General features: G+C 36.8%; 1 protein-coding gene across 1 annotated transcript in view; it reads right to left on the reverse strand.

The window, feature by feature from the left end:
• LOC135465444 (uncharacterized) overlaps nt 1-16,700 on the reverse strand; it is a 64,044-nt gene extending 47,344 nt beyond the window's left edge. The window contains exons 1-7 of the mRNA XM_064742684.1: nt 15,714-16,700; nt 10,949-11,132; nt 10,014-10,224; nt 9,215-9,281; nt 4,723-4,950; nt 3,270-3,370; nt 2,179-2,315 (exon numbers count right to left, since the gene is read on the reverse strand). Coding sequence (XP_064598754.1) covers nt 2,179-2,315; nt 3,270-3,370; nt 4,723-4,950; nt 9,215-9,281; nt 10,014-10,224; nt 10,949-11,132; nt 15,714-16,700 — 1,915 coding nt within the window. The remainder of the gene's footprint in view (nt 1-2,178; nt 2,316-3,269; nt 3,371-4,722; nt 4,951-9,214; nt 9,282-10,013; nt 10,225-10,948; nt 11,133-15,713) is intronic.
• Nucleotides 16,701-17,074: the final 374 nt, after the last annotated feature.

Genomic DNA, 17,074 nt, shown 5'->3' on the forward strand with positions numbered 1-17,074 from the left:
TGTCATTATTTTAAAGATGCTTAAGTGTGTCATTATTTTAAAGATGTTTAAGTGTGCCGTTATGCTTGAGTGTGTCATTATTCTAAAGTGTGCTCATTATGCTAAAGTGTGCTGACTAAGCTTAAGTGTGCTCAGTATGTTAAAGTGTGCTCATTTTTATGCTAAACTGTGCTCATTATGCTAACATGTGGTGCTATGTCTGGTACCTGGGGAAGTGCAGTGGTGTATGTCCCATACACACAAATTTTCATCTGCCTGACAAAATTCGTGGAAGTTAACTTCATGTAAGACTGCACGAACTGTTCAACCAATCCTGTTCACCACTTACTGCCACCAAGGCCCTGAGAAAATGGGTGATTAAGAAATCACCTAATTATCTGTGGCCAGATCAACACCTTGAAATACAAGTATCATATAAATCTAAGGCCAAATACAAAGACATCTGAATACCCTTTAGAGGTGCCAAAATGACTGCACAATCTATAAAAAAAACAAATGATGGGGAATACTGCCGGTTAATTTTCACACAAATGTTTTTAAATATGATCCTGTTATTTTCACTGATCTGTGGATGGTTATGGTTTTCAACAGGGCTCCGCCCGGTTTCCTCTCACCATAACATTGGCAGCAGTGTATAGGTGAAATATTCTTGAGTAAGGCATAAAACACAAATGAAATAAATAAATAAACATAAACTTGCATTCAGGAAGTATTGCTTTGGCAAACCATTTTGCAACTGGGTTAATAACAAATATATTAATGTATAAGACACACTGCAGATTAGACTGATGCATAATCTATATTGACACAAATGATCCTGCAAAATTGTCATCTTACATTATACAATCAGCATGTGTTACCATGTGTAGTCATTGATCTGGAGGATTGTGTTGAAGGTGAAGGTCGAAGTTAAACAGCTGCAAATCACATTTATATAATACTCCAAAATATACATCAGCTGAGTCAGGCTTATAAAATCTATTATGTGCGAGACTGGTCAGATGGGTAAAATAAAGGGAGACAACTTTGCAAAGAAAATTACATGCACAGCATCACATACATGGTTATCTTCCTTTGTTAAAAGATTCAATTACTGGGTGGGAATATAGCATAGGGGCATTGTCGTAGGTTTCCATTTCACTGGTTGCTGATATTAAATATAATACTGTTCACAGGTACGTTCAACGTCTGAGGCCTGTAACTCATTTTTCATGTGATATTCATTGCCTCATTCTATCTGAGTTTTTTCAGATTTTAATGCACCAAGGGGGTAGTGGAGTGTCACATGGCTTCAGAATACAGAATGCACACAAATGGTGTACAATAAAAGCACATAAATGTATGAGTGAATGATGTACAAGGACGTGAATAATGGAAGAATGGAAGAATGCACAATAATGCCATAGAGTACACAAAAATGACGAAAACAAAATACACAAATGGCATAACAGGGAATACACTGACGGCATATATATGGCATAACCAAGAGTACAATGAAATGACACACCTAAGACTACACTGACATAGCATAAACAAGAGTACACTGACATGGTCTAACCAACAGAACACTGAAATGTTATAACCAAGTGTACACTGACATGGCATACACCTAACCAAGTTAGAGTACACTGAAATGGCTTAACCCTAGACTGCACTGAAATGGTATAACCATCAGTACAAGGAAATGGCATAACCGAGAGTAAACTGAGATGGCATAGCCAACAGTACACTGAAATGGCATCACCAAGAGTACATTGAGATGGTATAAACAACAGTACGCTGAAATGGCATAACCAAGAGTACACTGAGATGGTATAACCAACAGTACACTGAAATGGCATAACCAAGAGTACACTGAGATGGCATAGCCAACAGTACACTGAAATGGCATAACCAAGAGTACACTGAAATGGCATCACCAACAGTACACTGAAATGGCATAACCAAGAGTACACTGAGATGGTATAGCCAACAGTACACTGAAATGGCATAACTAAGAGTACACTGAGATGGTATAACCAAGAGTACACTGAAATGGCATAACCAAGAGTACACTAAAATGGCATAACCAAGAGTACACTGAGATGGTATAACCAACAGTACACTGAAATGGCATAACCAAGAGTACACTGTAATGGCATCTAGAGTACACTGAAATGGTATGAACAAAGGACTTACTTTTGATGTGAAGGTTTTTGCCTCCTAGTAAGAAAATTTCACAGTTCCATGGTAAAGGTGTGTGGGACGAATCCAGAAAGACACTGACAGTGGCTGGATCAACACGACGCCTCTCTAGCAATGGGAATATAGCATCTCTGGCAAAAACAGAAGAAATTTTACGATCACAAAGGATTACTGAAAAAATAATCTCATAATGATTGCTTTGGTATAAATTGTATTCTGCTAGCATGACCCAGGAGCCTCTCAACAATGTGGTCACTGCAAGTCCAAGCCAACCTCATGCTGGCTTGCTCTATGGCCATACATGGGAAGGACAGCCAGCAACCTGTGGATGGTCGTGGGTTTTCACCGTGCTTTGCCCAGTTCCTTCCCACCATAATGCTGGCTGCTGTTGTACAAGTGAAATATTCTTCAGCACAGCATAAAACACCGATGAAGACATTTTCCCCTGTTGGCATTTTTTTAGTTAGTGCGTTTATTTATTTTTTTTAATGGTGTTTTATGTCATGCTCAAGAATATTTCACTTATATGACGGCAGCCTGCATTATGATGGGATGAAACTGGGCAGAGCCCAGGGGAAACCCACAACCCTCTGCAGGTCTTCCCACTTACGGCCGGAGAGGAAGTAAGTGGGAAGACTTGTGGACTTGAACTCACAGCATTGGTGAGAGGCTAGCGCACTAACCAACTGACGACCCTCATTGGCAAATCAATGATTATATAAGGTGGACTGAACTTAAATCTATCTGACATTTCAGGATTTCGCTATCTAACGTTTTAAGATTAATAATACTTCACTCCATTTATTGTATTGACTTTGCTTGATTGGTGTTTGACCCTGTTCTAATCATTTATGTGATTCATGTTCAATGCTGTGCAAGAGGATTTTTCAATTATGCTCCGGTATTAGAGTTGTATTGATAGAAGTAAGTGAACCCTCCAAAGTAAACAATTCTTTGCACTTGCAAAGTACGTCTACCTACCAACTGCCCTGATTTAAGACTGCAAACATATCCACATCACTGAAGAGAAATCCATCTATTTACTGGTTTTCTTCATGTTTCCCCCGAAGCTGTTGAAGACTTACCTTAGAGTTGAGTTCCGAATTGCAGCAACAATCTCCATTTCTGGTTGTTTTCCTTCTTCCATCGGAATGTGGACACTTATAAGTTCATCATTGATGTTCACCTAATCAAAATATCAACCAAAAAACTCAACTCCAGCAGAAACCTTCACTGATCATTTGTAGCACGTCGAGTGAAATGTGCATGTAATTTAACAAAGTATGGCCCATAAGCCAAACTTATGCAGTTGAATTTGCATACTTGTTGTATCTACGTAATAATTTCACTTTTTACTTCAGGGCATGAAATGAGTGGGCACGATTACTTCTTTAGAACATTATTGGGCAGCTTTATGAATCCTTTAAAAAACAAAGGGCTAACAGACCATTGGTACGGCAGATATTTCTGACGATGCTTTCTTGGCGCGATTGTTATCATAACAAAAGCGATGAGAAGAAAGTCTTAATAATTTTCAGAAAATTATTTCTTTCAAAAAAAAAAATCCCAATAAAGCATTAATCAAAAGTGGACACAACAGAATCAGGGAGTTTCTTTCACAATATAACAACTGAGATCCCAGCCATGCTTTCCAGATGGTCTTAATTACTGAATCATTCAGTAAAATTAATCTATTTATCTACTTAACTGGTGTCTTATGCCATACTAATTTTCACAACAGGGGAGTTTCCAATTCGAACTCTTCTATCTCTAAAGGTCAAAAAAGTCCTACTGTATCATGTGAGCTCTCAAAAACGTTTTATCAACTATTGCAGGCTCACATTTACTATAACATGGACGTCTGAAAAAGTTTCTCAAAAGAAACTCAGACAAACAATGGAGAAAACTGAGTAGCTAAAAGTTTATGAACTTGAGAAGTTTCTAAAGGAAAAAGATGTCATGTGTGTCTCTGTGACATTGTGAGACAAGCGATCAGTAATTTAATGTCTACAAAGGTTGTCTTACATTTCTCACAAGCCAAATGATACAGAAGAACTGTTTTACCTTTAATTACAAAAGTTTGAACTCAAAACTCCCCTATTATACAATGGCAGTGTGTTTTTTGATCGTGGTGAAAACTGATGTTGCCAGAGAAAACCACCTGCTTTCGACAAGTATCTGAAAATCCTTCAGTACTTGGTCATGACAGCAAAAACCCACAATATTGAGAATACCAAAATGACCTAAAATTTGGACCAACAAGTGCATTTCTAGGGGCAAATAAATGTTGTAAAACATGACTTTTTGAGTAGAATATTTCCCAGCCAGGTATCATCATACGGTACCTTTTACAAACCTCTCAACATCTTTCCAACGTCAACTGAACTCTCAGAATTCGACAAAATGAGCAACTTTGAAACTTTAGGTCATTAACTGTATATAGCTTGGGATCTGGTTGTTATTTTGGGGGTCAACGTCATCCAATATGCAAAACAACATGCAAACAATCAAAACAACAACAACAGAGTCATAGAGCACCTGATACATTGAATGTCGACGGAGTTGTGAAATGCTTTTAGCAGAGGAGTTAGAACCTTCATAGGCATCAAGTTCAGCAGAGTTTCTGGAGGTGGTTTGATTAGTTTGGGGGTACAGAGTGGCGATGGCACTGTCAGATTTTCTGTGGTTTATCCCCGTCATCAAGTTCATGAGGTCCACATTTAAACTGCCTCGTCTCTGACCTGATGTGTAGGGATCGGGATCTTCCTGTAGGGAGGGACGTGGAACAGCCAGGTGAGGAAAACAACAATCACAGTTAGTAGGAGCATGTAAGTCACAACCATGGAATATGATATGCCTGCCTGTGTCACCATGTGACCCTAATGCTGAGTGCTCTGTTGCTATTTTGACTTTATTCTGTTTTTGGTGAGAAAGTGCTAAATGGTAAATTTTTCAGCATGAAAGTTGTGTCACTGTACATGTGTGTGATATTTGTGGCCCTTCCTTGATCCTTTAGTATGAGCTTTGTGATATTTGTGGCACTTCGTGATATATGGTACTATTTATGAAATTTGTGGCATTTTTTGATATCTGTACATGTATTTTACTGTGATACATATGAATGGTAGCTCTCTGACATTTATGGCATGGTTTTACACATGTGGCAGTTTTTGTAAAATGCAGCACTTTCTTTGACGTGTAGCTCTGTGACACTCTTTCACTTTGTGTAGCTTTTATCCTGTAGATATTTGTTGGACTGTACCCTATTTACAAACAATTACAGCTGTCCAGCTGTTTCAAACCATTTTGTCACAGTCAGGCAGGCACTGATTAGACACACAATAGATCAATCACCAAAACTGTAATCAACACTTTAATCATTTAGAACATTTCATTTACAAATTTAATGGCAGATAGTTCAAATATTTTATGGCTTGTTCTCGTAGGCAATGCCATTTAAAAATTTGTCAAAGAAGACTTTCCATCTTATTTATTAATGCTAATAAATAAACTACTTATCAGAAACTTTTTATAGGGATCTTGACAAATTACACGAGTTTCCTTATTAACCATCGCTGCAAATTCACGATATAAAACACTTGTGCTATATACATATGCATGAACATGAACATATTAAAGTTTTAAAACAAAATAAAACAAGGACGCTTGCAACCTGTAAATATGAACTGTAACAACACCTTGTTAGAAATTTTACCAAAGGATATATTCAGACGACTAGTGCATGTGCACCGAGAATGTGAATAATCAAAAGTTCATTTACAATAATGTGCTTCACAGTTAAGGTAACAGGGGCCAATTCCACAAAGCCATTTCTGAATTGCGTCAAAATTTGAAATACGGTCTTAAAACTTACTTTCGGCTTAAGAAATCAAAATATTGTTCACCTCATCAATATTAACTTAAGACAAATGTTTCCAAATTTCAACCCGAAGTACCTAAACCTAAGAATTGCGAAGAGGTTTTAAATTTTGACATAAATCCGAAATGGCCTTGTGGAATCAGCAACAAAGAACCTCAGAAGGACTAATAAGACACTGTACATGTACTTAACCAGTGGAATTCATATGGTAGGCATGGAGAAATACAAGTACAATGTCCCACGTTGCAAGAGCAAATGACACCAATAACTGCTCCATCCAAGTGTGATAAAATTAAAACGCGATGAACAGATCATTACCAAAAATCTTGTATTCCACAGATACGTTTAATGAAATACATGAGTAATGTAACCAATCCCCTCCCTGCAACCCCCACAAAAAACAAAAAACACAAGACATTTGGAAATATCAAGTCAAAACTATTTTTTTTTGTTTTTTTTTTCCAGAGCGAACTTTCTTGTGTCCAACATCATTGAAAGACCCAGGGGATCACAACGCTGTTTGAAGCTTTACAGCACAGACTAAGTCTTAACTTGTGGACTTATTCCTCTGATAGATCTTAACCATTGGTTAGACACTAATTTAACAGTTGTGAAGTTAAGGCTAAGTCTGTGCTAAGCTGTCAAGTCAGCACATGCTGAATAATTTCCACAGTCATTTAAAAGGCCTGGAATTACTCTGCTTTATCATTTGATGGGCATGAAATTACTCTGCTTTAAAACTTGATGGGCATGAAATTACTCTGCTTTAACACTTGATGGGCATGAAATTACTCTGCTTTAACAATGGATGGGCATGAAATCACTCTGCTTTAACACTTGATGGGCATGAAATTACTCTGCTTTAACAATGGATGGGCATAAAATTACTCTGCTTTAAAACTTGATGGGCATGAAATTACTCTGCTTTAACACTTGATGGGCATGAAATTACTCTGCTTTAACACTTGATGGGCATGAAATTACTCTGTTTTAACACTTCTGAGGCTCATTTATTAGGTTAAAATGGGTAGGTGTGGGTGTGGTGGATAGGGTTATGGAAAAACAATTTTTGTTATCTGATGTCCATGGGATAATAACATAAATGAAGAAAAGAAGAGGAGATTACAGAAATACTCTTTACTTCACAGAACCATGTGAAATAAACACATGTCAATGTGTTAAAAAGCATCTGAAATTTCTAAAAGTAAAGAGACAATTAACAAGAAAGTTTAAAAACAAAGGGAATGATAAGAAATCCTGACTTGTCACTTGTATTAATAAAGGCAGACTGAGTTTTTGGTATGCTGAATGTCTTTTCAGAATATAACAAATATCTGTGCAATGACCATGGGCTATCTGTATCTGTGAGTTATCACAAATTCTGCATGAGACCCAAGTTCATCAACAAAATGGAAAAGAAAATGAACAATCATGGGTAGGCAGTGTTAAGTTCAAGGACGTTTTGATGCCATTTACCTGCGCCTCAAATTATGTTGAATATGTGTCTGCACAACTTTCATACAGGTTGGCAAATGACTAACAATGACTGTTAATGATGATATTAATGGGAATCTCATGACTTTTTTTAGATCCAGTGTCCATGGTATGGTCAGAATAATGGAGGTGTGACACCATACAAAGCTGTGACCTTCACACATGTACTAAGATCTAAACAAGAACAGTATTAGTTCACCTGACAACTACCTTTACGTGATAGAATTGCATCCAAGGTTAGGAACCTATTAGAAGGGAAATTGGGAGGGTGTTAAAACAGGGTGAACTCGATAATTCCATGCTCCACCCACCATGGAATGTCGCCTCTTGCTAGGATTAGGGTAAATAAAGCAAGACTGTGGTATGTCTGAGCGGCGCCTCATCGCATGAGTCAGCTGCAAACAAACCGTCAACCAACTGCATGAATACAAATACATGTAAATACAGCTGAGAACGACAGATTACAGAAATGTTCGGCTTTGCACTTATCCTAAATTATTATTATTATCCAAAAGTTTATTTTCATTGGTCAATTCCGAAATGTAAAGCTTTCCACTTGCAATGTAACTTTTCCAAGTTTCCTTTCATATTAAATATTGTAAAGCTTTACACATGAAATGTAAATTTTCAAAGTTTGTTTTGAATGGCCAACAGCTTCTATTAGTATAGAAACATATACCAAGGCACTTCCAAAATTTATCACTTTTCAAAATTTCTTTCATATCCATCATGCTCATCAGAGCTAAAAGAAAACATTTTCATTTTTCATATTTTGGTTGGAAGAGTTGTTTCCCCTATTTAATTCAAACTCCAATATATGTATGTGAAGGTCAACTGACACCATCCCTATCCCAAATTGACAGTGTGTACCCAAATTGACAGTTTGTACCCAAATTGACAGTGTGTACCCAAACTGATAGTGTGTACCCAAACGCCCATATTTTCATGGAATATTTCACCAACTAATGCCTTAACAAAGTGTTACAGTTAACCAAAAATTGTGCGAAACTTTACCTGATTCACAGTATTCAACATCATAAACGTGTACATGTAGCGTCACAAGTTTTTTTGGCCAAGTAATCACTTTTCTGGACTACATTATAAGGGGATAAGTTATGGAAAATTCCATTAAATTACAGGGAATTTTATTTCATACTACAATTGGTTTACATCTGTTCTGTGTGCTAGCTTTTTAAAATTCCTTTCAACATTATTTTTGGCACATCATTGAAGTGACTGATGGTGGATTAGGAAAACTTCAGTATTTATTTAGTTGATCGGTGTTTTACGCCGAATGTTCCCAGTAATGTAATCAGTTGTTAAAACATCAGAAATGTCAGATGCTAAATTTTACATCTATGACAGCTCACCTGGAGACAAACTACTAGAATGCAATGATATCTATAAAAAAAAAAACAAAAAAAAAACGATGCTGCACAACAGAATAAATGCTGATGATTATGTGACAATGGAAGAGGCCATCTGGGGAAATGCGACTAAACAAAAAAAATTGAACAGAAATAGAAAAACACACAGAAACTGGACCACAAAGCATTTGAAACATCTAATATGTATAGGTTATTCAACTTTAAACGGGATATCAGGTACATAATCTCCATGAACACAATGTCAAGTAGATACACAAACTCAACTTACATCAGTGTGATGTCGGCGACCTTTCACTGCTTTTTTCCGTCTGAATTTTGAGGCTCTAGCTGTATTACTGAAAAACCATAAATTCAGTTGATCAAGTTTGAGTATACATTCATACGGTCCATAAAATAGTTATTTATTTATTTGATTGAAGTTTTACACTGTTATCAAGAATATTTCGCTTATATAATGGCGGCCAGCATTTTGGTGTGATGAAGCCAACAAAATGGTTATTTAGTTAGTTTTGAGAAAGTTTTGTCATTCTCTGTTTTTAAGTACTCTTGTCATCTATGATGAAGGTGATGTCATTTTATAGTTATGAAAGATCACCTCGGCCTGGTTCCTGAAAGCCACTTATGTTTAAGTTGACTGCAACTACCATGGCAACATACACCTGAAATGTGCTGCCATGGTTACAGCAAAACTGAGGTCAATTCCATAAAGCAATTTCTGACTTTAGTCAAAATTTGAATCTCATTACAGTTCTTATTTTTTGGTACTGTAAGTTTAAATTTTAATAAATTTGTTTTAAGTTTACATTTATGAGGTGGTTAAAATGATAATTTCCCAAAATATTCTCTAAAATTTTATTCAAAATTTTTTACTTAAGACAGAAATGGTTTTGTGGAATTGGCCTCTGACCTTATGTGTTTTGTTGAAGCTGTAGCCGGATTTGCGGTGCGGTGGGCATCATAGATGTCAGGTCCAAAAAATTAGTTCTAATTATCAATATTTCACAAAAAAGTTTTAGACCACATCACTGGACAAAGCCGAAGTAAGGTAAGCTGGTTTTCAAACTTACCCCTGTCCATCCAACTCTCCTTTTTTAACATACATTCCATCCGGATCATCAAAATTTCCATCAGTGTTATTTGTATCATTATCACTCTGAGATTTCCCATCAACACTTGACGATGTTTCAGAACTTTCCATTCGCTGATGATTTACAATTATCCCATTGGTTGCGGAACTGTCCAATGATTGGTGATTGTCAGACCCGTTAGTTTCATTGGCTGTGAAAAAATCAGAAAAAAATCAGAAAAAATACAACATATATGGCATACTCGAAGGACATTTGTGTTCTAACTATAAAAATTGTGCTATGTATGGATAGCAGATCATTATGAGTTTTTATATAGATTTACAGTGGTAAGCAGTGGCCTACTTTATCAACAGGCTGCCTGTAGTTACAGTTTCTAAACAGATTTGGTGTATCTCTCAACCATCTGCTATCCTCAGCCAGATGTTGTAGGCTACAGTGCTAATGAAGAGAATATGATCATATCTTGCATCATAAGGTTACACACACATTATGTGTATCACTTGAAATAAACATATTTCTGAGAAACCAAAGTTTCCCCCCATCACACGCCTACATGAGAGGGTTTGCCAGCAACCTGTGGGTTGTTGTGGGTTTTCACCGGGCTCTACCGAGTTTCCTCCCACTTTAAAGCAGACTGCCAGCATAAAACTTTAATCAAAGAAATAAAATAAATATTTCTGAATATTATTTACAATGTTAAGACTACTGTTAACAGGGCAGAGAAGACGATATCAGAATTTCAAAGATTTTTTGACAAATTCAAAGGACAAAAATGTCTGATATGTCTGACTTTTTCATTTCAAGATTAAACTTCTAAACACATTCTGTTTAAATCTGAAAGGCGACAGTGTTTAGTCCCTCTCCAAATGCAATCGTCTACATAAAAATTCCTGACACAAGATTAGAACACTCACATGTGGATCTTGAAGACGACATTTCTGAAGACAATGTGGCAGCAACGCTTCTCCTCTGGCCGGCCAGGTCAAATACAAGATGGCCGCCATTCTCGGCGGAGCTGTGGATGTCCTTGTCACAGGCTCTACACAGCAGGAATGGCCTCTCCTGATTCACCTCCATACAGCTAGGGTGACGGCACACCTGCAAATACCAAACACAGCTTAATATATGGTAGCTGTTTCAACATTTTGCCAAGCACTTGGGCAAATTAATGACGCCATTACTGAATTAAGTGAAAACACAAACCCATAATTTTTAGTACTTGAAGTTGAAATTTTGATACATTTTGTCTTACAACAAATTTTAATTTCAAGGGCCCAAAAATAAGTTCTAAAGTGGTAGTGCAAATTCTGACTTAGTCACAAATGGCTTTGTGAAATGAGCCCATGGTGCATAGTGAACAGAATGGTGAACAAAACAGAACTTGTAATAAAATTGTAATATACAAAATTAGCTCTGAAGTGGTAGTGAAATTCTGACTTGGTCAGAAATGGCTTTGTGGAATGAGCCCACAGTGAACAAAACTTGTAATAAAGTTGTAATATATAGACGGATAATCATAAGAAATGATGCCAATAACTGAAAGGTCATTTCTTTTATTTATTCATGTCTGTTTGATGCCATATTTGAGATTTTTGACACATAGGATGCAATCACTTTTGTGGCACGAGTGATCTGTATAGATACGCATATTGTATTAGCGGAAGACACATGCAGGGTCATTCATAAATGTTTAATAGAGTGCTCAAATAGCCACACCACTTCATGAAAAATCTTGATCTGCAAGAGACTGGGTTAATTGCCTTAATGGATAAATCTGATGTATCCGATCACCACACAATCACCTGACCTGATCAAATTTTGCTTCACATGGGATGGTCTTGCAGCAACCTGCGGATGGTCAAGGGTTTTCCATGGGCTTTGTCCGTTTTTCTCCCAGCATAATGCTGGCCGCTGTCGTGTAAGTGAAATATTCTTGAGTACGGCGTAAAACACCAATCAAATAAATAAATAAATCAAATTTTGCTTCATTGTAAAACTTACTCAAGTGAGGCCATGATTTCAAACTTTTTTTTTTTTCCACAGCCACTCTTTACTCAAGGAGTTTTTCCCCTAAGCAAAACTGTCAGGTTTATGGTCAAAGTCCAGTTTAAACTACTGAACTTCCCTATGTTCTTGACAAAAATCTGGACTTATTAAAATTTGAAAATTGAACTACCATGAGCTGGCCCCCATTAGTTAAGAAAAATGCTCTAAAACAAACATTTATGATAAAACTCCCTGAAATTTGAGTAACAGTATTAAAATATTTCATAAATTACTAATCACTGAAGTTTATCTTAATCTCTGTGGTGAAACAAAAATCTGTATACATTACCAGCATCGCTACGTCATCTTTTATCACAATACCACACATGTAACAAGTACCTAGAAGCAACATTTAAACACAGCTATGGGTTTCTGTTTCAAACTTGTGCTAAAAGAAGTAAGCAACAATAAAACCATTTGCTCCCGTCTGTTGTTGAAAATCACATAAAATTGCTTCCATGTGTCTTGTTTTAAAAAAAAAAATGATTTCTTTTTCATGAAGCCATTTTTTCCTTCTTCTATATGGAATTAACAAGGATATACAATTATCTTCATGTTGTGTACCTCCCCCCCACCCCACCCCCTCCAAATAAATTGTCACCTGCTCCTATTTGTCACTCCTCACACTATCCGCTTCTCCTGAAGTGGTTTCATAATCTAGAGAACTAGAGAAATGTATGAGTGTGAGGCTTACCTCTGCCCTTAACATAGCCATCTGAACGTACCAGCTGATAAAAACACGTTCATGTAACTATAGATGTGCATCTACATTAGCACAACAGGACTTACATTTAATTATCTAAGCATCAATTAACCTAAAACTTATCTGATAAAAATGAGAAATAATAGTTTTCCAGTACAGTTAGGACGAGGTTACTTCCTGATGTCGATGCACATACAGGATTCAGTGTGCAATTACGGGGCACACCATAAATGTTGAGGACAGATATTAGTGAGGATGAAAGCAATGAACTGCATTTCTCTCCCTGTTTTTTTTTTTGGAAAAGCAAAGATATGAATATCTTGTTCAGTAGACTAGCCCTGTGAAAAAAAATAAATAAATATTCCTGCAACAATTACATTCCAAAGAGTAGACCAGGTGTCCCCGAAAATTAAACGAATTAGGGTATGAACTATTTCATACTGTAACACAAGAACAATGTGGGCTGTTAAACCGTATCCTGCTGCCACAGTTTACCTCCCAGAAGCCTTAATACTAGCAGTCAGGTGTAATAATAAACTTTAATCAATATGTCAAAGGAAGACCTCAAGTTCTGACATGTGTCCCAGTATAAACTTTGATATGTACATGCGGAGAACTCCTCCACTCACAATGACAGATCTACCCCATATTACACAATTACACGATAAGGATTGTTTCTTTCAAGTTTGTACAATTTCATCACAACATGAAAGATCTCAAGACACAGTATATGTATACGTTGATATTTCCAAGGTTTGCATTTAGAATTGGAGAAGGAGGTCAACGTTCAAAAGTAGGCCGCTGAATTGAAAGTAATTACGTCACAATTTACTACTGATTAATATTAATGATATTCAAAGTAGGTGACTAAGGGGACAGCAGTAGACAGCTGTGTGCAGCCTGCTACTTGCCCTATTTGAACACCCTGGACTTCTACACGTACCATATATCAACAGATAGAGTTTATCAGTTTTAACACTATCAATGTGATCAAATCACACCATACGTAAATGGCTTGTACACGTACCATATATCGACAGACACAGTTTGTCAGTCTTAACACTATCAATATGATCAAATCACATCATACACACATGGCTTGTACATGTACCATATATCGGACAGACACAGTTTGTCCGTCTTAACACTATCAATATGATCAAATCACATCATACACACATGGCTTGTACATGTACCATATATCGACAGATACAGTTTGTCAGTTTTAGCCCTATCAATAATATCAAATCACATCATACACACATGGCTTGTACATGTACCATATATCGACAGATACAGTTTGTCAGTCTTAACACTATCAATATGATCAAATCACATCATACGCACATGGCTTGTACATGTACCATATATCGACAGATAGAGTTTGTCAGTTTTAACACTATCAATGTGATCAAATCACATCATACACACATGGCTTGTACATGTACCATGTATCGACAGATACAGTTTGTCAATTTTAACCCTATCAATGATATCAAATCACATCATATGTACATGGCTTGTACATGTACCATATATCGACAGGCACAGTTTGTCAGTCTTAACACTATCAATGATATCAAATCACATCATACACACATGGCTTGTACATGTACCATATATCGACAGATACAGTTTGTCAATTTTAACCCTATCAATGATATCAAATCACATCATATGTACATGGCTTGTACATGTACCATATATCGACAGGCACAGTTTGTCAGTTTTAACCCTATCAATGAGATCAAATCACATCATATGCACATGGCTTGTACATGTACCATATATTGACAGATACAGTTTGTCAGTTTTAACCCTTTCAATGTGATCAAATCACATCATATGCACATGGCTTGTACATGTACCATATATTGACAGATACAGTTTGTCAGTTTTAACCCTTTCAATGTGATCAAATCACATCATACACACATGGCTTGTACATGTACCATATATCGACAGATACAGTTTGTCAGTCTTAACCATATAAATGTGATCAAATCACATCATATGAACATGGCTTGTACATGTACCATATATCGACAGATACAGTTTGTCAGTTTTAACCCTATCAATCAGATCAAATCACATCATACACACATGGCTTGTACATGTACCATATATTGACAGATACAGTTTGTCAGTTTTAACCCTATCAATGAAATCAAATCACATCATACACACATGGCTTGTACATGTACCATATATCGACAGATACAGTTTGTCAGTTTTAACCCTATCAATGAGATCAAATCACATCATACACACATGGCTTGTACATGTACCATGTATCGACAGATACAGGTTGTCAGTTTTAACCTTATCAATCAGATCAAATCACATCATACACACATGGCTTGTACATGTACCATGTATCGACAGATACAGTTTGTCAATTTTAACCCTATCAATGAGATCAAATCACATCACACAAACCTCATCCCATGGATTAATGGCTATCATGCATGTACACAAGAAGAGTATCTGCAAACCAAGTGCTTTATGGGGGCATCAATCTACCACACTACATGTATGTGGTTGTAGTGAAGTTAGGCAGTCTGTGTACATTCCATACTCAACTGACTGATACATTTGAATCTGAGTCCATTCTCATTCACATACACACTCACTCACTCACACTTTTAAACTTGTCTCAATTAGGTATAAAATTGAAGAGGTTATCCAAATTTTTTCATAATTGGCTATAAATATAACACAGTATAATTAAAATGATTTTAAAAATATCAGCTACCAATTGCAAGTAGCTTTCTGAAGTGCATTTAAAAAAGTGCATCTGCTAGTGCAACAACTCTTTTAAGAAAAGTATCGTCAAAATTTAAACTTGACTAATAAGTTCTCAGAATTTCACAAGCGTGAAACAAAATGTTATACTAGCTATGTCATCATGCAAGAGTTTACTATCTTACCAAAACTGTAGACTTTGCTATCTCTTCCACAATATCACTGTTGTCAGAGCTTTCCTCGCACTCCGACTCCGAGGTTGCAGGTTTTATATCTACACACTTGACTTCAACACTTTCCCAGATGTCCTCCCGTCCCAAATCCTCAGAGGGCCTGGAGGATGAGGTAGTCTCTTTCTGATCCCCAAGCTGTGAATCCTCGGAGGATTCTGTGATCGAGGATTTAAAATTTTCCTCTTCTTCCTCCTCCAGTATGCTCTCAATCACACTAACACTTCTCCTCATACGCCATGGATGTGTGGAACCCCTGGTGTTGGAATCTGTACCATTACTACTGGACAAGGGAAGTAACTGAATAGAAGGGCAACTTTTGCTTCTTTGTTTCATATATCTTTTATCTTTGGTACAGGTATCTGTGTCACCAGTTCTGGAGAATTCCACAGGTTTATTCTTTGATCCAGTTTGCTCAGGCCTAACTATGTTCTCTTTCAAATCATCAGAATAATTATCAGAGTCCATGTGCTGGGTTACATAGGGATTAAATGTCACGCTTTTAGACCGCTTTGGAATCCTAGAGCCCTCTGTCTTTTGGTTCTTTCTTTCAACCATGGACAGTGACTTTTTAACCCTTGTACAGGTCACCTTAGTATATACTATTGGTATCTTAGAACAACCAGGATCATTCAACCTACAAACTGGGTTGCCTCTAAAAATATCACCGCAAGAATAAGATTTCTTCAATTTTTGCACAACTTCAGAATTCCTGTTTTCTTGCACTGTTAAATCTTGAGACTGGCTTGTTGAGATTGGACAGACTTTTGATTTGTTACCCAAAAATGTCTTGTCAATGACTTTGTTGAAAGTATCACTGACAAGTGCTAATGGTTTGGATCGTCGTCTTCCTGAGGTCTGGACTCGAGCTTTTCCACCGCTGTTTGTCCGAACAGGTATGGCAGATGGTATAAGGGTGTCCTCAGAACGTTTGTCCTTCATTTTGTCTTAATCATTAGCCTGAAGACAAAACTAAGCAGAACAACCCCATGTCCTCAGGAGATGGACAAATTTAGTTGTGCTCACAAAGCATGTATACATCTACACAAATACTGCATTACTTTTAGAACATAGGGATTTAACAGTGACTTTCTGATGTCTCCTAGGTATGTTAAAACAGCAAAATTAGGCCCCATCAAAACTAGCAAAAATAATGCAATGATGATCCGAAACTTCATCCAGATATCATTCATTCATCAAGGGACTGATTCCATATGAGACCACAAGAACGCACAACGACCTAAGCTAAAATTCGTTCAGCCACATGTGATTGATAAAGTGATTTCTCACAGAACTCCAGAAATCCCAGAACAGGG

This window comes from Liolophura sinensis, chromosome 5, assembly GCF_032854445.1.
Source record: "Liolophura sinensis isolate JHLJ2023 chromosome 5, CUHK_Ljap_v2, whole genome shotgun sequence".
NCBI lineage: Eukaryota > Metazoa > Mollusca > Polyplacophora > Chitonida > Chitonidae > Liolophura > Liolophura sinensis.